The 22,728-nt window shown below is 43.7% G+C and overlaps 1 protein-coding gene across 1 annotated transcript; it reads left to right on the plus strand.

Annotated features, from left to right (window-relative positions):
* Positions 1-18,351: 18,351 nt before the first annotated feature.
* On the plus strand, positions 18,352-20,346 carry LOC104584995 (inner centromere protein A-like). Its single transcript, XM_010240869.1, has 4 exons — positions 18,352-18,690; positions 18,778-18,978; positions 19,066-19,455; positions 19,516-20,346. Exons 1-4 carry the CDS (start codon positions 18,352-18,354, stop codon positions 20,344-20,346), a joined length of 1,761 nt encoding a protein of 586 aa, XP_010239171.1.
* Positions 20,347-22,728: the final 2,382 nt, after the last annotated feature.

A 22,728-nucleotide genomic window follows, 5' to 3' on the forward strand; every position in this document is an offset into this window, starting at 1 on the left:
TTAGGGGGAGATTGTTAGAATAATCTTGCCTAATTAGTTGTGAACATATTAGTCTAGCTGAGTTTGAGTTTAGTTAGAGTACTGTGTCTTGGTTCACCTACGTGATGGTGTCCGAATAGTACTAGGTTTAGGTTCCTTGGTGAGTTTGTGTCCGTGTGGGTCATGAGTCCTGGTCCTAGTCGGTATAGTCTTGTGGCCATGTGAGGATGTGTATATATACACATCAACGGCTGCAGCTTGTAATCAAGTTTTGTAACGTAAGATTTGAAAGAGAAATAAAGAAAAGAAGGCACGACAGGTGCCTTTGGCAAATAAATCGTTTGTGCGTGTGTGTCTTCATGTGATTGATCTTTGGGCAAACATAACATAGAAACATGAGGGCAGTGAACTCCAGACATGACGACATGCATATGAAGCCATTGGATTCACGGAGATGAGCGCAGCAGTGATTGTGGCGACAACCACCAGATTCACTAAGGGTAGTCACAGAGGGAGATGCAGGTAAAAGAAGAGAGACATCCAGATGTTTATATTGAAGGTCGGTGAAATATGTGCCTTTCAGTAATGGTTTAATGGTTTAATGGTTTAAACAACGACAGCAATTTAGGATCGGTGAGGATGTAGTTAGCTAGGCCAGTCAAGGCAACTCCGCGGATTTCTTGGTTTGTCCGGATATTATAGAAAGTTCATACAAAGTTGTGGTTCTATAAGCTAATTTCTCACAAAATTTCTCAAGAAAAATATTCAATTCAGTTGGACTCTGGTAACAAGTTATTCGATCCTTGTATCCCTCATAAAGCTCTGCTGAACTCTGAGGTTCTTGCTCTAGCAGATTTCTCGAAAGCATTTTGCACTATACAGTGATACATCTGACTTTGGCATTGGCGCTGAACCCACACAAATTATTGGTCACCCTATAGCTAGCCTATTTGAGTCGTGCTCTCAATCCCCGTGCGCAGGATGTTGGCCTTAATTTTGATTATGTATCTGTATGTTTATTTTTATTTGCATGTACGGTAGTGGTTTCCTCTAGTACAATCCAGTCCGGCTATGTGTTGTGTGTGAGATGTACCAAGTCGGATGAAACTTGAGACAGGTGTGCATGGTGAGATGCCGGTGGTACCGTGTGAAAGGTTGAAGCTGAAGACAACGTTCTATGTGGGGAGCAGCCGAGTGACCAGCTAATTATCTAGTGTGTGCAGGCGCAGCTGGGGCTCAAGGCACCCCGATGCACCATTTTCACGCGCGCAGTAATTTTTCAAGCAACACTATATTAAATTTTTGAAAATTGAAGCTATTATTGATCTTAACATCATATCGATCGATACAACACCCTATTAAATAGAAGTGTTGTACAAGGAATTGTATAGTACAAAGAAGTGACAATCAATTATGAAAATGCTTACTAGAACAATGAAACAAATGGCTAACTTACTTGCAAAAGATGTCTCGCATTTCCAAATTCCAAAAATACATCATCAAACACCACGGTTAACAGTTAACACCCTAAAAATAAAAGGTAGACTTAAATTTACCAGAATTCCAAATCATCCTAGTCAGTGTCCCTTGTTTTGCGAAAAACTATTTTTAGAATGGGATTTCATCTACTAACCACAATTGTTGCACAACTATGCTGCAAAAAGATCAGAAAATTTTATCAACTTGGCATTGTTGGCAACAGCCAAAGGCCACCGGGACAGGGATGCGTAGATGCGTGCGTCCGGCCGTCCACCCGTTAGTGTTCAGGCGTCACAGACTCGCCGTGACCCGTCTGTCCTGCAATGCACTCGGTAGATCGGCTTGTGCAGCGTTCGGCGATGGCGTCGCGTTGCCGTCTCGGCGACAGGTAGGCCTAGGAATGGGGCGGGTACAGATAGTTTCTTTGGTGCGGATTTTGACGTGGGCTTGATTGGTCTGGGCTCAGATGGTGGATGCAAAAAGGATTGGATTGGTAGCAGTGAAATTTGGTCTGGATCCGGTGCGGTCTGGTTTGGATCAAATTGGCTCAACCCCTGGTCACAGCAGCAGCCAGCAGGCACGTCGCCTCCCCAATCCCCATCGCCTCGTGTCTCCTCATCGCCATCCCCATCGCCGCCTCCCTCTGGCGCCGGTCACCGCCGGGCACCGGCTCGCCTCCCTCCATCGCCGCGATGGCAATGGGTACCCGAATACCCGACGGGTCTAGACCTGATTAGTATGCAGGTCTGGTAAAAAATCAGACCCGCGGGTCTATAAATGGGAAATTTTCAGACCCGTCGGGTCTGTCAGGTCCCGGTCTGGCACTACCAGACCCGGCCCCGGATACCCAGTTCATAATATCAACCCCACCTGCCAGTGCGAATTGAGAACCACAAATTCGGCACGGCCCAATCCTTGGCCCAAGTAAAAACCCTAGCATTGTTTTTCTGCCAAAATTCCCGCGCATTCCTATCTCACATTGGAAACCTGGAGAGATTGCCACGTGGTTCAGATCTACGGCTAAGGATGAACCTGCACGGGGGACACCACCAACATTTACCTCCTTCTCACAGTATGGGATTTTTTTTATCAAAGAAGTAGGGAGACCCTTCCCCTTCCTCTGTCTCTCCATCGCTGTCGAAGCCCCAGTCTACTGTAGCAGCGAAGCTCGCCACCAACGAAGACGGTGCGGCGGGTGCGATGGCCAACTTCCCCGTCGACCCAGCGCCCTTCCTCCTAGGCCGCTTCGACATCGTTGAGGTTCCGGGTCATCCAGAGCAATGCCGGTACCACGTCATCGGTAATGTTCCCACCAAAAATGAGGATGTCACCATTGTTACCATGTTCCCTCCCCCCAACCCAGATGCTCCCTTCCATGATACTAGAGAGAATCTCCTTGCGTTTCTTGATGGTCATCTGAGCATCCATGTCGATTACATGCAGCGCTCTACCTTAGGTCATGCTATTATTCGGTTCACTACTACTAGTGATAGACATTGGCTTGTTCTCCATGGTCCGCACCACCATAATGGTACCCACTATGTCTTCACTGAGCATAATAGAGGCATCAATTGGAGGGCATTTGCATATAATAGAGAGGTTTGGCTGATGCTCCTTAATCTGCCATTGGACCTGTGGGAAACTGCTCATGTTAATGCTGCTGTGGCCAAATGGGGGAAGCTTATTAGCTGGGATAAAACTGTTAGCAATCTGACTAGGGCTGTCATCAAAGTCAGGGTCGAATCACTTGCTGATATCCCATTCAGTATCCAGGTGTCTCATGGCAATGATTTCACTGGTGAATCATGGACAGTCCCAATTTACATTGTTAGTCAGAGGCTAATGGGCATAGAGCCACCAGAAGAGGATGCCCCTCCGAATAATGGTGACACCCCACACTCCCTGCCTGCTTTGCCATTTCACCAGGACCATGGCCAGCATGCTCCTGTTCTTCCTGATCTAAATGAGAACGTGATGGAATGGCAGCCATGGCCTGCCCCACCAGCTAACAACGCTCATCAGAATATTCCTGAGGATCCACTTCTAGCACAGAACCTCATGAATTTATTTCATGAGGAGCAGAATCAAGCTAATGAGCAGGTGATTAACAATGACCCTAATCAGGCCCCTGACCAAGAAGATGAGAGTGCTATCACCCTTACTCTCAGCAGCAATGCTCCTGATCAAGCATCAGAAGGATCCATTAATCAGCTCCAGCATTTGCCAGCACTTCAGCCAAACCTGCCTGAAATGGAAGTTAATGATGTTGCTTTTGAGGTCCCCCAAGTGATCCAAGGTAATGAAGATGTTGGTCTGCACAATATGATAGTTGGAAGAGCAATCATTCCACAATTTAATCACAATGTTCAAGAGTTCCCTGCACTATTGGAGATAGACATCCATCAACCCCAGATGGAGAAGATTCACATTACCGGTGAAGGCACTGACATACGCTTAAGCACTTTAGGCCATCAGATATGCACACTCACACTGTGACAATACCTGGCCCATGGATTGATTTCTTTACTGCTATGCTTGCATCACCTGATAACTTTGATTGGGCTAGGAAGGTGCTTATGTCTAATATGTGGAGTATCTTTGCTGCTTCCAATGATTTCTCTAGGCCTTTTTTCCTCCGTGACACTTGCCCATCTAAGATGGCTCCTGTTTGTAAGCTTGCTGCTAGGGTTATAGAAGCAAGTCAGGGTTTCTCCATCCCCCAGGCCCCAAAGGGCTCTGTTTGCATGGATGAGGGGCTCCACATGTCTACTTCTACTTCTAGAGTCAAGAGATAGGAAACCTCCTTTGGTTATCACTGAAGTTAGGAGAAGTTCTAGATCGGCTGACAAGTATGGTGGATATAAGCACAAGACCTACATTAATAAACACTGTCTTGCTTGTGCTGCCAAAGCTCCTAAAATAGACCACAAGATTGTCAGAAGTCTCAGTGAGAGATTTGGATTAGTTGCAGGGGATTTCACTTCAAATGCAACTGATCCAAGCAAGAAGATCAAGAAGAAGAATGATCATGCCACACCAACTAACAAGCAGAACAAGAAGTAGTGCTGGCGACCAAAAGTGTCTGCAAACATGTCATACTTGCAGTTATTTTGTGTGCTTCTATAAATGTAATAAGCAGTCTGATTTGCTCTTTGAACACTCCTGCACTCTTCCTAAAGATTACTCCTTTAAATCTTTTATGTGGTCATGTGATGTAACATTTACTATGTTTGCATCATTTGTCTTTCTCTTGCCCATGGTTTCCCAATGAGTTGCAAATATTGGAAAATTTTGTCCTGGAATATCAGGGGACTGAACGGTAAAGACAAATGGACACAATTGAGAAAGAAAATTGAAGAAAGTGGTTGCTCCATCATCTGCCTGCAGGAAACTAAGAGAATGGATATTGACTCGGCATTCATTCAGAACTTTTGCCCAAGAAGATTTAACAAATTCCAATTCTTACTATCTATTGGTCGTTCTGGTGGCCTCTTGATAATTTGGATTGGCTCTGCATACAGTGGCCAACTTGAATTCAGCAATGAGTTCTCTCTCGCTATTGAATTCACCTTCCTCACCTCTCATAAGCAATGTCTCCTTACCAATATTTTTGGTTCCTGTCAGGATGAGACAAGAGCTGATTTCCTTGAATGGCTTCATGATATTGACATGACTGAAGATAGGAACTGGTTGGTCATAGGGGATTTCAACACACTGAGATCACCAGATGACAGTAATAGACCAGGTGGCAACATTAATGATATGCTCAAATTTAATGAAATTATTAGTCAGCTTGGATGGATTGAACTGCCACTTAAAGGTCATAAGTACACATGGAGCAATATGCAAGTTCTCCTCTTCTGGAAAAACTTGACTGGTGTTTCACATCCCTTAGCTGGACTATCAACTTCCCTAGCACCGAGGCATTTCCGCTGGCCAAACCCAGCTCAGATCATATCCCCTATGTTATTAACATTGCCACTGATATTCCAAAGTCTCAAGTTTTTAGATTTGAAAATCACCGGATGAATCGGCAAGGTTTCCTTGACATGGTCAGAGATGCATGGCAGAGCATCACTTCTATTGCTCAAGCTGACAGAATAATAGCAACTAAACTCAAAAAACTCAGGGGTAACATGAAAAAGTGGCTGAAAGTTAAAGGTGATATGGATTCAGCAATTGATGATCTCAATGCACTCATCCTTTTGCTAGATGGTGTTGAAGATAACAGAGGACTCACACAAACAGAAAGTAATCTCAGAAAGGAAGTGGAAATTAAACTTCAAGAATGTCTCAATAATCAAAATGCATACTGGAGACAAAGAGGAAAGATTAAATGGGTAAAATTGGGTGATGAAAACTCCAAGTTCTTCCATTCACTGGCAACTATCCAACGCAGGAAAAATAAAATTGCATGTCTGAAGAGGGAAGATGATTCTCTTGTTTATGATCATGACACTAAAGCTAATATGTTTTGGCTTGCCTTCAAGGATAGGTTGGGAACATCCCAAGGACGAAATTTGAGCCTCCCAAGCAAGGAATTACTCCACAACAACACTGTTCTGTCAAACCTAGAAGCTGCTTTCACTAATGATGAAATTGATGATGTTGTCAAGAACCTACCCACAAATAAGTCTCCTGGGCCTGATGGTTTCAACCCTGACTTCATTAAGAAATGTTGGTCCATCATCAAGGAAGATTTTTATGACCTGTGCCACCAATTTCATGAGGGAAAACTCAATCTTACCTGCATCAATACCTGCTACATTGCACTCATTCCAAAAATTGACTCTGCAGACAAGGTCAATGATTTCAGGCCCATCTCTCTCCTCAACTGCACTTTGAAAATCCTGACCAAACTGCTGGTCAACAGACTTCAAGCAGTTATTATGCAGATGATCCATCATAATCAGTATGGGTTCATTAAGACTAGAACCATACAAGATTGCCTTGCATGGACTTTTGAATATAGTCATGCTTGCCACAAATCTAAACAAGAAATTGACCTTCTTAAATTGGACTTTGAAAAGGCATTTGATAAAGTGAAATATAAGGCCATCATCCCAATTATGCAAGCCATGGGTTTTGGAGACAAATGGTGTCAATGGATTAGCAAGATTTTTCACTCTGCTACTTCACAGATCCTCCTAAATGGTGTGTCTGGTAAACTGATCCATTGCAAGAGAGGGGTTAGGCAGGGTGACCCCCTCTGACCACTTCTATTTGTCATTGTGGATGACCTACTCCAAACCACACTTAATGATGCTATGCACAGAGGCATGATTGAAAGACCAATTGATAATACAGCTTGCCTAGATTTTCCCTAAATTCAATATGCTGATGACACCCTGATCATCATGAAAGTTGAAGATGCACGGTTACAAATACTCCAGAACATTCTGCAGCAGTTCCAGAAAGTCAACTTCCAGAAATCAAATTTGATCCCATTGAACATGTCTAATGAGAGAGGACAACACTTTGCAGATCTCCTTGGCTGTCAGTTTGGAACACTTCCTTTTACATATCTGGGACTACCATTGGGTACCACTAGGCCAAAAATTGTTGACTTCATGCCCATGATCAAGAGGGTTGAAAATAGACTGACATGCTTCTCTAGTATCCTATCATGTGGTGGAAAGCTTCAACTGGTTAATTCTGTCTTTTCTGCACTCCCTACATTTCAGATGAGCACATTTGTCCTTCCCAAAGGGGTTATCACTCAGATTGATAAATACAGAAGGCATTGCACCCCCATCAAGGCAACACCATCCTTTTCTGGCAAGACACATGGCTTGAACACCCATTAGCTGAAACTTGGCCTCAGCTCTACTCCTTTGCTATTGAGCAGAACCTTTCTCTGCAAAATATGATCAACTGTCCTGACCCAACCATGCAATTCCACCTGCCACTATCAGTTGTTGCACATACCCAATTCTAGGATCTACTCCACTTGCTTGATGACTTGGTCAGAACAGAGAATCATGATATTTGGATATTCCCATGGTCATCTCCTGGATACTCTGCATCTAAGATCTACAAGAAACTGGTCATACACATTGACATCCCTTCCACTCTCACATGGATCTGGTCATCCTGTTGTCAACTAAAGCACAAAGTGTTCATGTCGCTCCTCATGGTTGACAGACTTAACACTAGAGCAATGCTGCATAAGAAGAACTTCCGCCTTCAGTCATACTACGTGTTCTTTGCAACAGAAACACTATGGAGACCAGAGATCATCTCTTCTTCCACTGTCAATTTGCCAAGACTTGCTGAAGATACATTTGTCCCAACTTCACCCCTGGACAAACTGTCCATGAAAATATTGCAGCCATCAAACAAGAACTTCATGTGCCATTTCACATGGAAATCACAACTGATGTTGCATGGAGCATTTGGAAGATCTGCAACGACTGTATCTTCAAAGGGATTACTCCATCTCTTTACAGATGCAGAAGACTTTTTAAGGAAGAGCTCAATTTGGTTTTCCATAGAGCAAAAAGAAAGAACTACCATGCTTTTCAAACATGGATTGATAGCTTTAGATAACTCTCATTTACTTGTACTCTTGTCCATCTGTACATAACACCATTAACAAAATTACAGCAATAGGTCTTATGACCTAAATCTTTCCGTCAAAAAAAAAACCTAGCAATCCCACGAGGCCAGCCACGAGTAGTTCTAGTTTCGTTCCAGACCACGACTCCGCCGCCAGATCCCATGAACTCTCCATCTCCCCGATTCCCCTCATCCCCTTCACTCCTCCCTCTCCCTCTCTTCTGTCTGACCCTCCACGTGGGCAGCATCGGCTCCCTGCCTTGGCAGCCCGGCTGAAAGGGAAACCTTGCCCCTTAATGAGTTTTGATGAATGATGACAACATAGTTGAGGAACTAATGAGGTACACTGAGTGTTTCGGGTTTTAGTTCCTCAGAAGAGTTGGTTTAACCAGCATCGATGACCCCTAAAAATTGAAGTACAGGTACTGACGTGAAGTATGAAGAACTCAGTGAAGAACATGAAGCATAGCATTCTTCATAAATCTTTCCGTAACTTTTTCTTCACTTGAGTATAGGAACGCCGTACTATTAAGGGGGGTTTGAAGTGTGGAGCTGGTTTAGGTGATGAAACCTTATTCTTCATGTTCAGCTTAGGCGAAAACCATTTCATGTGTGTTTTTCGTCGGAGTGAAGAATGAAGCATTTTAGGCTTCACAGAAACTTCCGCGTGAAGTCTTCACTCTGAGTTTAAATGTGTTTGAAAATCTGTCGCTTTCGTGCTTGACCACCTAATCTAACCATTGTGAAACAAGAGATAAAGTGTGAGCTGGAGGCTCAAAGTTCAATTTATCCAACGGGTCACAACGGCTAGATCAGCCGTGGCCAAGGCTATATAAGACGACCTACCCCGAAGAAGTTCGGTGGTGATCCCGAGTGAGTTGTTTTCAAGAATACCTGATAAAACCCTTAGAGCTGAACTGAGCGTGAAGAATGGGATCCCCTCTCTAGCCGAGCACTTGAACTTTGTTACTCTTGGTGATTGGCATCACCTAGACGGCTAGGAGTCAGTGTTGAAGAGCAATCGAAGATTGTGATTTGCCATCAACCAGTCTGTGAAGGTTCGGAGATCACCTCAAGATCTACCGCGAGTAACTGGGCGAGACTTCAGTCTTAGCTCAGGAGGATTGGGTGGACTTGTGTGTCCGCGAGTCTTGTGTGACTCAGCCCCTCAACGGAGACGTAGGATTGTGCCAACAATCTCAACTTCGGAAACAAATCCCTGTGTCTTCAGTCTTGGTGATTTCGTTCCTCAACTTTTACTTTGTGAAGTATAACTGATTCATTGTGTTCTGTCTTCATTGCTGCTGCTAAACCTGTTCATCTTTCTTCTTTCCGCTGCTACTCTAAAAATTGTTGAAGTACTGTGATTGTCTTCAGTCTTCATTTTGAAAAAAGAATTAAAACTGGTCACATTAACCCCCCCCCCCTTTGACATACTCGATCTTTCACTTGGTATCAGAGCAAGGGTTTCTTGTTTTGGTTTAACCACCTGAGGAAGAAGTATGTCTAAGGAAGGAAAGTTACCTGTTCTTAGCAGTACCAATTATGCTTTCTGAAAAAATCGCATTAAGACTCACATCATATCTACTGACCCTTGTGCTTGGGAAGCAGTCACAAATGGCCTTGTTGTTCCTCAGGGACCCATATTTGGATATGACTCCATCTCTCTGAAGAATTATCAAGCAAATGCCAAAGCTTGTGATATGATCTTCTCAACTGTCAGTGATGGTGAGTTCAACAAAATTAGCAATCTTACTGACGCAAAGAAGATTTGGGATCTTATCGCTGAAATCCATAAAGTGACAACCACTGTCAAAGATTCTAGAGTTACTCGCCTCATCAGTCATTTTGACCGTCTTATGCTTGAGCCCAATGAGACCGTTTCTTCACTCTACGATCGCATGAGCACCATCGTGAACGAGCTGAATACTCTCGATGATCACAATATCACTGACTTGACGCAAAACAGAAGGTTTCTTCGAGCTCTCCCCATGGAGTACACTACTGTCTGTGAGCTGATCAAGCATAGGCCAAACTTCAAGGAATTAACTCCCAACTAGGTTCTTGGAAGAATCGTGTCCTATGAACTTGACCAAGAAGAGAAGAGATTGATCCATGGTTCGGGATCCAGTTCGAAGAAGAACAATGTTGCACTCAAGGCCAAGAAATCGTCCAAGAAAATTGTCAGCTCCAGTGAAGATTCTGAAGAATCGTCTTCGTCTGATGAAGAATCCAATGACGAGCTTGCTCTTTTTGTGAAGAGGTTAAATAAGAAGTTTGGAAGTAAGTTTGGAAACAAACTAAAATATCAAGGTGAATCCGGCTCCTCCAAGTTTCGAAATCAGCTCATCGGAAGAAGTCTGACATGGCCAAGAGAGCTTGCTTCAACTGTGGCAAGAAAGGCCACTTCATTGCTGAGTGCCCCGAGAAAGCTGATGAAGACAAGGAGAAGAAAAGCTTCAAGAAGCACTCTCACAAGAAGAACCATGATCGTCACAAGAAGAAGGATTGGAAAAAAGACTGCTCACAAGAAGAAGGGCAAGTACTACTCTAGAGCACATGTTGGTGAATGGAACTCAGATTCTTCATCGTCTAAAGAATCATCTGACTCTGAGTCTGAAGACGGTGTCGCCGGATTGGCCATAGCTATTACATCTGCCAGAGAGAAGACCTCACTATTTGACTCTGCAGATTCATCTGAAGATGCCTCTGGAGACGATCGTTCCTCACCACCATGCTTCATGGCAAAATCCTCTAAGGTATCATCTCCTAGTGAAGAAATAAACTCTAGTGATAATGAGGAAACTGATAATGAAGAATCTGAACCCATGACATATGAAAGACTTCAGTTCATCGTTGAGAAGCAAGAAGACCTGCCTATCACTGAGATTAAGAAGAACACTAACATGGCTAATGAACTCAAAAGGCTCAAGTCTAAATTTCGGGCCATGGAAGAGGCTCATAAGGATCTGAAGAAAACTCATGTTGAGATTAGTCTTAACTATATTTCGATTAAACTCGAGCATGAAAATCTGAAGATTTCTCATGAGGACCTCAAAACTGAGAATCTTGATCTCAATGCTAAGCTAGTTGACTTACCTCAACACGGTGATTCCTCTGAAGTTTGCCCTAAATGCAATTCTTCATTGAACAACATTCCTCAAATCACTACTTCACATGCTGTGACTCAAACTGATTTTCCTGATTCACTCTATATTGCTTCTAGCTTTACTACTATTGGTGAATCTTTCTCTGTTGTCACTAACCCTTCACCTAGTGATCTTTCACTGGCTGAAGAAAATGCTAAGTTGAAGAAGCAGATTGAGGCTGGTATCCTCAAGTGTCACCAAGGGACTGAAACCTTGAACCAGATTCTTGGTCTTCAAATTCATCGCCGACGCAAGGATGGTATCGATTTTGAGAGAAAGTACAATGTTAATGGTGATGTTTTGCTCCCTGAGCAATATCCTCCTACAAAGTTTGTCCAGGGAAGACGGAAGTATACTGATGTTCCTCCATTTTGTGGGAAATCTGAATCCCCGCAAGGATGCATCAAAGCGTCCCGATACTTCACGTGCTTACCCGATATTCCATGTTAATGAATCTTACATTCTGAAGATGGGTAAGGATAATAAAGTGAGAGCTAATTTCACTGGAACCATAATGCGTGGAGAACAGCAAAACCTCAAATCTGGGTGCCAAAATCTGTCATTACATTTTTCCGTAATGTCTTATGTTCTTCAAGTTCTACTAATGTGCAGGAACCCATAAAGACATTGGTGCAAGCCCGATGTATCATACTGACCGCTTCTGGGCTGAAGCCATTAACACCGCTTGTCATGCTTCAAATCGCCTGTATCTTCATCGATTTTTGAAGAAAACTCCATACGAGCTCATCTCCAACCGCAAGCCCGATGTATCATACTTCAAAGTCTTCGGAAGCAAATGCTACATTCTCAACAAGAAGAATAGACGAGCTAAGTTTGATTCTAAATGTGACGAAAGTTTCTTCTTGGGTTATCCCTCGAATGCACATGCTTATCGAGTTTTCAACAACACTACCAAAGTTGTTGAAATTGCTAAGGATGTGCAGTTCGATGAAGCTAACGGCTCCCAAGAAGAGCAATTGCCAATGTCTGTACATATTGAAGAAATTTCAGGAAATATCCAAAAGATGGCCATTGGTGATATTCGTCCAGAAGAGATCAAGCAAAGTGAATCCGGAAACAACAATGAAGAAGGCACTTCACAAGCTGAAGAACCTAACCAAACCGGAACTTCCACTCCAGCTGAAGAATGACCAGCTGCTTCAAATGAAGCACAACCTAGCACTGCTGGTGGTGAAGTACCTCATCCGAAGATCTGCAAAAGAATCCAGAAGGATCATCCCGTCGATCAAATTCTTGGACACATCAGAAGAGGTACTCAAACTCGCTCACGTGTTGCAAATTTTTGTGAGCATTTCTCTTTTGTGTCTTCAGTTGAGCCGAAGACGACGGATGACGCATTGTCAGATCCGGATTGGGTAATGGCTATGCATGAAGAACTGAACAACTTCAAGAGAAATGAAGTCTGAACCCTTGTGGAAAGGCCAAGACAAAATGTCATCGGCACCAAGTGGGTCTTCAGGAATAAGCAAGATGAAGATGGAATCGTTGTGACGAACAAAGCACGATTGGTTGCACAGGGCTTCACTCAGGTTGAAGGTTTGGATTTCGGTGAAACCTATGCCCCTGTTGCACGTCTTGAATCCATTAGAATTCTTCTTGCATATGCAAATCATCATGACATAACTTTATATCAAACGGATGTGAAAAGTGCATTCTTAAATGGTAAAATTGAAGAACTTGTCTATGTTGAACAACCTCCTGGTTTTGAAGATCCAGAACATCCTAATCATGTCTATAAACTTGATAAGGCACTCTACGGCTTGAAGCAAGCACCTCGAGCCTGGTATGAATGCCTCAAAAAGCTCTTAGTCAAAAAGGGTTTCAAAATTGGTAAAATTGACCAACACTTTTTACAAAGAAATTGAATGATGATCTCTTTGTGTGTCAAATATATGTGGACGATATTGTGTTTGGTTCCACTAATCCTGACTTCAGCGAAGAATTTGGAAAGATGATGACGGAGAAGTTTGAAATGTCTATGATGGGAGAATTGAAGTTTTTCCTCGGTCTTCAAATCAAGAAAATGAAGAATGGAATCTTCATCTCTCAAACGAAGTACATCAGAAACATGCTGAAGAAATTTGGGATGGAATCTGCTAAGGAAATTGAAACTCCAATGCCCACAATGGTCATCTAGACCTCAACACCACCGGTAAACCTGTAGATCAAAAGGTTTTTCGTTCCATGATCGGCTCATTGCTTTATCTTTGTGCATCTAGGCCAGATATCATGTTGAGTGTTTGCATGTGTGCAAGGTTTCAAGCAGATCCCCGAGACTGTCATCTTATGTGTAACATCCCAATTTTTTTCAAAACTTTCATATGCATTGCATATCATAAGCATCATGACACCTTTGCATTTGATCACTTTGAAAACCCTAAAATTTGCCCAGAAAAACCCTTTTGCAAAAATGCCTTTATTTGATTTTGGACTTTGATTTTGCTTTTGAGTGTTTGCATTTTAACCCATGAGGGTATTGTGATAAAAAGGGATTTAGTGCATATATAAAGCTATCCCATAAGTTGGCTTTTGAAACTATTTTGAAAAATAATTTATTTTGATAGTCTAAGGGCCCTAAAAGCCATTTTATAGACAAATGTATTTTTAAATATTTTATTTTGGGTAAATTCTTGTTCCAAAAGTTAGATAATATGAAAATATGATTTTACAAATTTTGTTGCAATTTATTTGGAGTGATTTGGAGCTTCAAGTCAATTTTTGAGGTTCAAAAACAGAAAATAGATAAAAGAAAAAGAAAAACCGAAGAAAACAGGAGAAAACCGGCTGAACCGGACCGAACAGGACCGGACCGACCGGCTGAGCAGCGCCCGGACCGCCCGCCTGCCCACGCCTCCACTCCGTTTCCTCCGTGCACACGACTCCAAATCCGAAACCGCGCGCATCATATCGAAGCCCCCGAACTCCTCTTCCACTTCCCCCAAACCCCACGTCCAATTTCGCATCGGTTAGGGATTAATTGCTCGCCGGAGTTCGTTGCTACCGTCGCCGTTCTTCGCGTTTCGCCGTCGTTCCGGTGAGCCTCCGCCCGCGCCGACCACCCTCCCTTGCTCCTCTCTCCTTTCCGCAACTTTTGACGCGGACCGATTTGGTTTTGGAGCGCCGCCCACGCTCTGCCCGCCTTCTTCCCCGCCTCCGGCCGCCTGCGCCGCCCCGAGCCGCCCGCGCCGCCCTACCGCACACCGCGCGCCCGCGCCGCCGCCCGCCCATCGCTCCACCGCACGCCGCCTCCGGCCGCCTGCGCCGCCTGCACGACCCGACCGCGCCGCCCCGCGCCACCGCCTGCGAGCCACCCCGCAGCCAGCGGAAGCCCTAGCCCGGGCCAACCAGTTGCTGCCACGTGGCGAGGCCTTTTTATTTTATTTTATTTTATTTTATTTCGGCACGATTAGATAATGCAAATTTTGTAGAAAGGCCCCTAACCTCAAATCTTTCAAACCGTTTGTCCAAAAATTGTGATCCGCACCTTTCTAGAATCGTCACGACTTGTAGAATATTTTGGCACTGTCTAATTTCAGTTTTGAATAACTTAGTCAGAAGCAATTTACAGAATAGTGGTCTATGGTTTAAATTTCAAATGAATTGTTTCAAAATAGTTTTGAGCAAGTTAGCTTGCTATAAAAAAAATTAAACTTGTTCTCTGTCCATTAGATCCAGAAAAGAAATTATTTTGTGAATAATAATGGCATACAAGTTTAAATCTTGCTCTATGTTGCAAAAACCACACAATCTTTTAATTTAAACCCTATCCTTGTTTCATGCATATTAATTACCTCTTTGTTAATGTGTAAGTTGCCCAAACCTTTTGAAAACAGAAACAAAATTTGTTATATTAAAAGTAACCAAGTGTGCATTAACATAGCATATGCATCAAGGCATGATTTTTGCATTGAATGTTGTGTTTATTGTGTGTATGCTTTCTTTTATTTTAGATTGTGTGAAATGTAATCCTTGTTGTTGCAAAGAGTGCGAGAACTATCACAACCTTGGACAAGGCAAGTTCACTTTGATCATATCCCATTATTATTGTTGTTTTAAAATACTTATGCATTAGTTTTGTTGGTAGAGATGCATTGATAGGACTATTACTCATACCTCTATGCTAGTTATAAATCCCAGGTAGTATAGTTTACCCTCGCTATTACCTTGCCACCAAATTGCCATCGATTTTAGTTGAATGCTAGGCTATCGTAGTATTGTGGGGGAAATAACTACATTATGATATTGTTATGCCATTGGCTATATGAAATGTTTTTGTTAGATATAAGGCAAAACAACTAATTCAATGAACCATCTTGGGTGGGCTGCTTTGAGGATTTTGAGGATTAGCGACATCAGGTCCATTTCTATGGGTCCCTCTGAGTCGAGTTCCTGTGGATTCAGGAATGGATCGTCCATGGACGTCTCTTCCGTGGATTCGGAGAGCGCCTACGTTGCAAATGTGGAATGCCACCTGGGGTAACCGAGACTGGACTAGTTTCCTATTTAGCAGCTTCCAGTACAACCACAATGCTATATGGGCTCTGGCGAGACAAGAGTAAGTTGTATGAACCTAGACCCGAGAAATTGTACTGAGGTAGAATGTGTAGGGGGAGCGTGATTCTCTCGTGGTTTAGGAAATTACTTCTGAAAATCTCGCAATCGATGCCGTTGCTACTCTACCCTGAGGACAGCAAGGGATTAACACGTCGGTTTCTTGTGGTGAATGTGTACAAACTCTCGAGAGCATCAAAACTAAGTACTTAGCCATGTCCCCGGCAACGGACAATTTGAGCAACTAGATGTGGAGCTGTAAGGAAAGTCTCACTCATTCCAATTTCTTAGATAAAATGAATGGTTTGAACAGGGTAGGAGCACTTGATGAATCCACTTCAATGTGCTCTAGGTTAATAGGAGCATGGGTGTGTCTATCCCGTGTCCATTAGTTAACATTATTATAACATTCCTTTGTAGTAGGGTAATTTATGTTCTGCTTCCACGCAAATAGCCTTGAACCCCACTTTGCCACATTATGCATATACTTGGTACGCTCTGATATAACTCCTAGTGAATCTTACCAATACATTCAATGTATTGACCCTAGTGGCTGCATCGTTTAATGATGCAGGAAGCTCCGACGTCGGGTAAGATGTATGTTCTGCTTGTTTGGGTTACGGGCCTACATTCCAACATGCTCTCACCGTGGTATTGATGTGCCCTTGTATCTTTCGCTTTCCGCTGCTAAACAGTTGTTTTATTTCCAACTAACCCGTGAGGTTATGCGAGTTGTAATTACCTTTTAAATTCTGGATGATTCGTTGTAATATTGAGACCTTTGTTCTATGATATTACATCTTGAAACTGTGTGTGCTAGTGAGTTGATCCAGGGACTAGCACTAAAGCATAGAGATCGAACCCGTGTACGGGGGCGGTCGCTTCATTATGGCTGTAAAGAGAATCATCAGATATTTAGTTCACACCCCATTCTTCGGTTTCTAGTATCCCAAAGGAGCTTCTATTGATCTTGTTGGCTATTCTGACTCAGATTATGCCGGTTGCAAAGTTGACAGAAAATCCACTTCCGGCACTTGCCAATTCCTCGGAAGATCCTTAGTAAGTTGGTTTTCAAAGAAACAGAACTCTGTTGTTTTGTCGACGGCTGAAGCAGAATATGTTTCAGCAGGCAGTTGTTGTGCCCAACTTCTTTGGATGAGACAAACTCTCAAAGATTTCGGTATCTCAGTGGATGCCGTTCCTCTTCTGTGTGACAATGAGAGCGCCATAAAGATTGCCAACAATCCTGTCCAACATTCTCGCACGAAGCACATTGACATTCGACACCATTTCCTCAGAGATCATGTGTCCAAAGGAGAAATTAGCCTAAACCATGTGAGGACAGACAAACAACTCGCAGATATCTTCACCAAACCACTTGACAAAATCAGATTCTGTGAGCTGAGGAGTGAATTAAACATCTTGGATTCCCGGAATGTCTCTTGAAGACTTACATACTTGTGAATACTCTTGCATTCATGTTTACTTCACCTGCATTGTCTTTAGTTTTTCTATTCCTCAGTTTGTGCTATCCGTTCTTCGTTTTTCGTTTGTCTTCAGTGGGTTTAGAAGCCTGTTATTTGTCTCTTTTTTCAAATTCATCTGCACAGTTGTTCTTCACTGTTGTTGCCTCTTGCTGACAGATGAAAATGAAACTTAAGGACACCTTAGAACCTATCTATCTTATCTATTTCTTGTCTGTACACAAAGTCTGTTTATCTTAAATTCAAGTATCGTCGAAATCTTTGTCGGTGATGCAAGAATTTTCATTCTTCAAAAATGAGTTTTTGTTTTCAGCAAAACCGTCAGTCTTCAAAGTTCTGAAGAATACAACTTTAACGGAATCTCCATTTTTGCCGTAGTCTTCACGAATCTTTCCGAACGGTAAAATCTTATCCCTAAGGAAATTTAAACCACACGGGGAAATCCTAACGAAAGTTTTGGGATAAAAAGATACCGGTAAGATCCTCCTTTTTCACCTCCCTATATAAGGATTTCCACCCCTCCTCGGAAAAAATCACCTCAGCCCCCAAAATCCACCGCTCTCGCGCTCGAAGTTTTCGCGACCTCCTCCTCACCGCGAATGCCCGGACGCATTCTTCAAGCTCGGATCTTCAGCGCCGTCGCTGTTCTGCATCGATTCAAGTCGGGAATTCCGGGCAAGCGTCGTTTTTCCCCTCTTAGATCGATTTCGCGTACCAAACACATCTAAAATCCTCGTTTGCTGTAGTAGATTGATCGCTCTCGCCGAGTTAGGGCTTTGCGGTTAGGGTTTCGGTGATTCCTCTATTCTTCACCAAGCTCATCCTAAGTACACTTCAAATCTTCATTAGATAAATTCTCACTCCAGTAGATCGCTATGTTTGCGTAGGTTGATGTGCTCCGTATTTCCTAAGTTCTAGCTAAACAGATCTAGATTGAAGCTTTAGTAGTTTTACAGTTTAGATCTGTGTAGCTGTCTTCGTTGAAGAACAGAGCTGTCATTCTTCACAAACGTAGTAAATCTGCTTCAACTAAAAACCCTTTGACTCAACCCTTGTCAAAATCGTTTTGTTGCTGAGAATTTGTGTACTTCTTACCTATTCTTCGTATCCTCTACTTCACAAGTGTCACCATGTCTGATTCTACCCGCTCCAGCAATGACTCTGACAGAGAAGAACGTTACCAGTTTGACTCAACGCCTGAGCCCTTACCGCCGGTTTCTCCTAGAGTAAACATTGAAGACTCAAATGAAGAAATTGAAGACCCTGTGCCTCTGAGAGTGACACCCTCTCATGGTGTATGCCTGAAGTATGCCATCAACTCCCCACGGCCTGGTGAAGTTTTGCCCAGTCGTGGAAAGAAAGTGGCGTTCAAGCCCAAGGCAGAGAAAAAGGAGAAAGTGAAAAAGTTCAAGGACGTGCCTGCTCCCATTGCTGAAGAAATTCTTGTCTTCTATTCTTCAGAAGAAGATGTGGAAGAGGAGACTAGAATGAAGAGAAAGCACCGTCTCTAGCACATTATCCGCAAGCACTCTCGTGTGTTAGCCGCTGAGATTCAGAGAAGAACGAAGGAAGTGGAGAGTGCCAACCTGTATTTTCTGGCTCCCAAGCTGGGAAACTTCAAGATTGCCCGCAAGGAAGGCGGACCTCACCGTGAAGAATTCAACAGAAGAGCTCTGCAGATCATCAGAGATATCAACTATGTTGACCTCTCCAAGAAGCCCAAGTCCAAGAAGGCTTCAGACACTGAAGACAGCGATGTATTCCTGTCTAAACCTGCCGTTGAACCTACCAGAGCATCTAGGATCTGAGGTTCTTCACTGCCTCCTCTTGGGCCTCGCAACAAGCCCAATGAAGACACCAAAGGCAAGGACAAGGTGCCTAAGAAGAGGAAAGCCGATGAAGACGCAGAGAAACAGTTCAAGAAGGATCTGAAGAAAGCTAGAAAAGCCTCTGCTGTTGGACCCGGTTCCTCATCCAAGGATGTTGCTGCTGCTACTGTTGCCGCCATGGCCTCTGGAGAAATTCCATATCCTCCTCAAGTTGTTCACATTGATCCAGTTCTGCTTGCTGCTTTCAATGAAGGAACGCTTCCAGATTCCCTCATGAGCCATGTTGAACGCCTGATTGTTGCCAAGACTCGGGCTGAAGAATGGGAGCAGAACCGCAGCTTGCGTATTGCCAGGCGGTTAGAAGAAGAAGACTGTGCTGAGAAGAAACGTGTTGAGAAGGAGAAGGTAGAAGCTGCCTTGAAGGAGAAGAAAGCTGCTGAACTGCAGAAGAAGAAGGCTGAGAAGGAAGCCGAAGAGAAGAAAAGGGCTGACCTCATCGCCGTGAAGAAAGAAAAGGAACTTGCGTTGAAAACTCAAGCTGAGCTTGAGAAGAAGAAGAAGAAGAAAGCTCTGCTCGCTGAGCAGATGAAACAAGCAGCCGAAAGCCTGAAGGCTGATAAGGCTAAGAGTGAAGCAAGGAAGAAAGCTGCTGAGAAAAAGCCTGAAGTACAGGGCGGAAATGAAGAAGTTGATCGAGAGAAGACAGAATATGAGAAGACGAGGGATGCAGCTCGTGAGACCCGTCGTGTGATTAGTCTCAAGGCCAGACATGATTCAGCTGCCCCCGCTGACACTGAAGAAAGTCAGGATTTACCTCAGACCGGTCCAAAGAAGTTTACTATGACTCGTCAGGCGTCTCAGATCGCTGAAGTGAAGAAGACTGCCAAGGAGTTTGGTCTGAAGATCAAAGTTCCTGCCGGAAGAAGTTCCTCCACTTCATCATCTGCGGCAGTTCCTCTGAAGAAAGCTATTGATACACTTGTGCCAGATACATCAACAGTCAAGCTTACTACACTTGCTGAGAAACAGGAACAAGCTGCTTCATCCCCCACAGTACTGTCTGAGCACAACGCAGAACAGGAAGAAGGAGATGAGGTGTTGGGAAGAACAAAGAAGACATCACCCGTCCTGAGGAACCTCCCACCAGCAGCTCGTTGCCTCGCACTGAATCAGTGGATGCCTCTGCTGAAGAAGGAAGAACTTGTGACTTCGAAGCTGAAGCCACTCGTGATTTGCATGCCAATGACGCAGAAACTGATGCAGATGCCCCAGTGCCAACACCGGAAGTCCGTGTGAAGAAAGTTGTTAAGAAGAAGAAGTTTGTTGCCCCGTCCGACCCGTCAGACCCGTTCGACCCAGATTCCTCAAGCGATGAGGAGAAAGAAGAAGAAAAGAGATAAGAAGAAAAGGAAGAAGACCCCGCGCAAGACTCTGATGATCTAATGGAGATTGACCGTCTGCCAGAAGATCTGCTCAAGCCTGCGCCGAAGAAAAGACGATCCGAAGTTGCTAAGGATCGTGAAGACAGGAGACTCTCACGGATGCTTGTGAGATCTCAAACTATGTCTGAAGACAACCGCGAGCTGTTGTCTCCCAAGCCCAAGATGCCTATATCCTCTGACCGAGAGAAGGTTTACTTCAAGGCCTTGAAGAACACTGAGCTTCGCCTCGTAAGGCTGGAAAATGGGCTGAAGTACAAGGAGGAGAGATCAGCTGAAGACCGGAGGTTTTGGTCTTTTGAGCAGCAAGACTACTATGCGCAGATTCTTCTGCCACAGACCCACTGTGCCAAGATGAAGTACATCAATGATGAATGGTTTGCCATCAATCGTCAGAGTGGAATCATGACTGCTGCCAATGCTCTTAATAATATGCATCTGCTCAAGTTTGTTCAAACCTGCCAGAATTGGAATGATGAGCTGATTCTTCAGTTCTATGCTACTTTCGGCAGAAAGGTCTGCAAATTTGAAGACAACTCAAAGGGCTACAACATCTACTGGATGACAGATGGTGACAGGCACAGCTGCACCTTCAGGCACTTCAAGGATTTCCTTGGTCTCGCTAAGTTCGATGGCCAACCCAAGATCCATGAAGAATAGGCTGCCTCAGATGAAGACATTGCCATTCTCTATGAAGAAGGATTTTCTGGCGCCTATGAAGGACTGACTGGGTTGAAGCCTGAAGTGAAGGTTATCAATGACATTCTCCGTTTCACTCTCTCCCCAAAGCAAGCCAGTTCTAGTGAGATAGTCGGTCTTCACCGCAATCTGCTGCTTGCCATCTTTAAGGGTGAGAAGAAAGATTTTGGAGACTACATTCTTCAAACCATCACCCATGCCTCCGCAGACCGTGTGCGTCCTCTGCCCTGTGCACCCCAGATTATGAAGATCATCCTGCAGTTGTCTGAGAAGCGTTTTGAGTTCGAGCATCAGCACAAGTACTTTTCGCTGAAGCCTCAAGATCCAGAGCCATCTGTGCTTCCTCCTACCTTAGTTTCTGATTGCTCGGAGTCTTCACCGCCCATCCTGTCGCAACCGCAGCTGAAGCAAGCACTTCGTCCATCTGATTCTCCGTATGAGACCAGCTCCGGCACGGATGGTTCCCTAAAGAATCTCGTTGTGAAGCTCTCCCGCAAGATTGAAGATCAGCAGGATCTCCTTGAGAAGCAGGGCGCTCTGTTGAAGAATCAGCAAGTACTCCTGAAGAAACTGGTGTCACGCGAAGAGAAGACCAGTAGCTTACTTCAAGACTTCCTCGCCAAGCACTGCCCCGACGTTCTGAAGCTTGAAGACAGCGACGCTACACCAAGCCAGTAGTCTTCAACCTTTTTGGCGTCTTGATGCCAAAGGGGGAGAAGGAGTCAGGGGGAGGTTTCGCTTTTGAAGGGGGAGTTTTGCTTTTGTCTGGTTCTTCGTCATTCTTCGTCGTCCTAAAAACTTAAGTTCTATTCTGTGTGGTTTAAAACTCTTGGTTGTGTTGAAGTACACTAAATTTTGCCTCTTGCACAAGAATTCTGAAATGCCTGTGATAAATTTAATCTTCATGCATCTTCATTCCTCATGCATGCATATTTACTTCAATACTTGTTGGTGCTGCATCTGTTCACTTCAATTTATGAGCATGTATGAATTCTTATTATTTCTGCTCTAACCCTGTATACGATGCACACCCTTGTTTCTGAAGAATATGAAGATTTCCTCACACTCCTAAAGCTCTTTGCACTTGCATTCAAACGCAATCTAAATAGTGCATATCTTCAGGGGGAGTCTTCATATAACTCAGAAGCTAAAACCTTCACACTTAATTTTTCCCATCTATGAAGCTTTAACCAGTGTTGTCATCAAACACCAAAAAGGGGAAGATTGAAAGGGAAACCTTGCCCCTGTATGAGTTTGATGAATGATGACAACATAGTTGAGGAACTAATGAGGTACATTGAGTGTTTCAGGTTTTAGTTCCTCAGAAGAGTTGATTAAGCCAGCATCGATGACCCCTAAAAATTGAAGTACAGATACTGACGTGAAGTATGAAGAACTCAGTGAAGAACGTGAAGCATAGCATTCTTCATAAATCTTTCCGTAACTTTTTCTTCACTTGAGTATAGGAACGCCGTACTATTAAGGGGGCTTTGAAGTGTGGAGCTGGTTCAGGTGAAACCTTATTCTTCATGTTCAGCTT

This window comes from Brachypodium distachyon, chromosome 4, assembly GCF_000005505.3.
Source record: "Brachypodium distachyon strain Bd21 chromosome 4, Brachypodium_distachyon_v3.0, whole genome shotgun sequence".
In the NCBI taxonomy this organism is placed as follows: Eukaryota; Viridiplantae; Streptophyta; class Magnoliopsida; order Poales; family Poaceae; genus Brachypodium; species Brachypodium distachyon.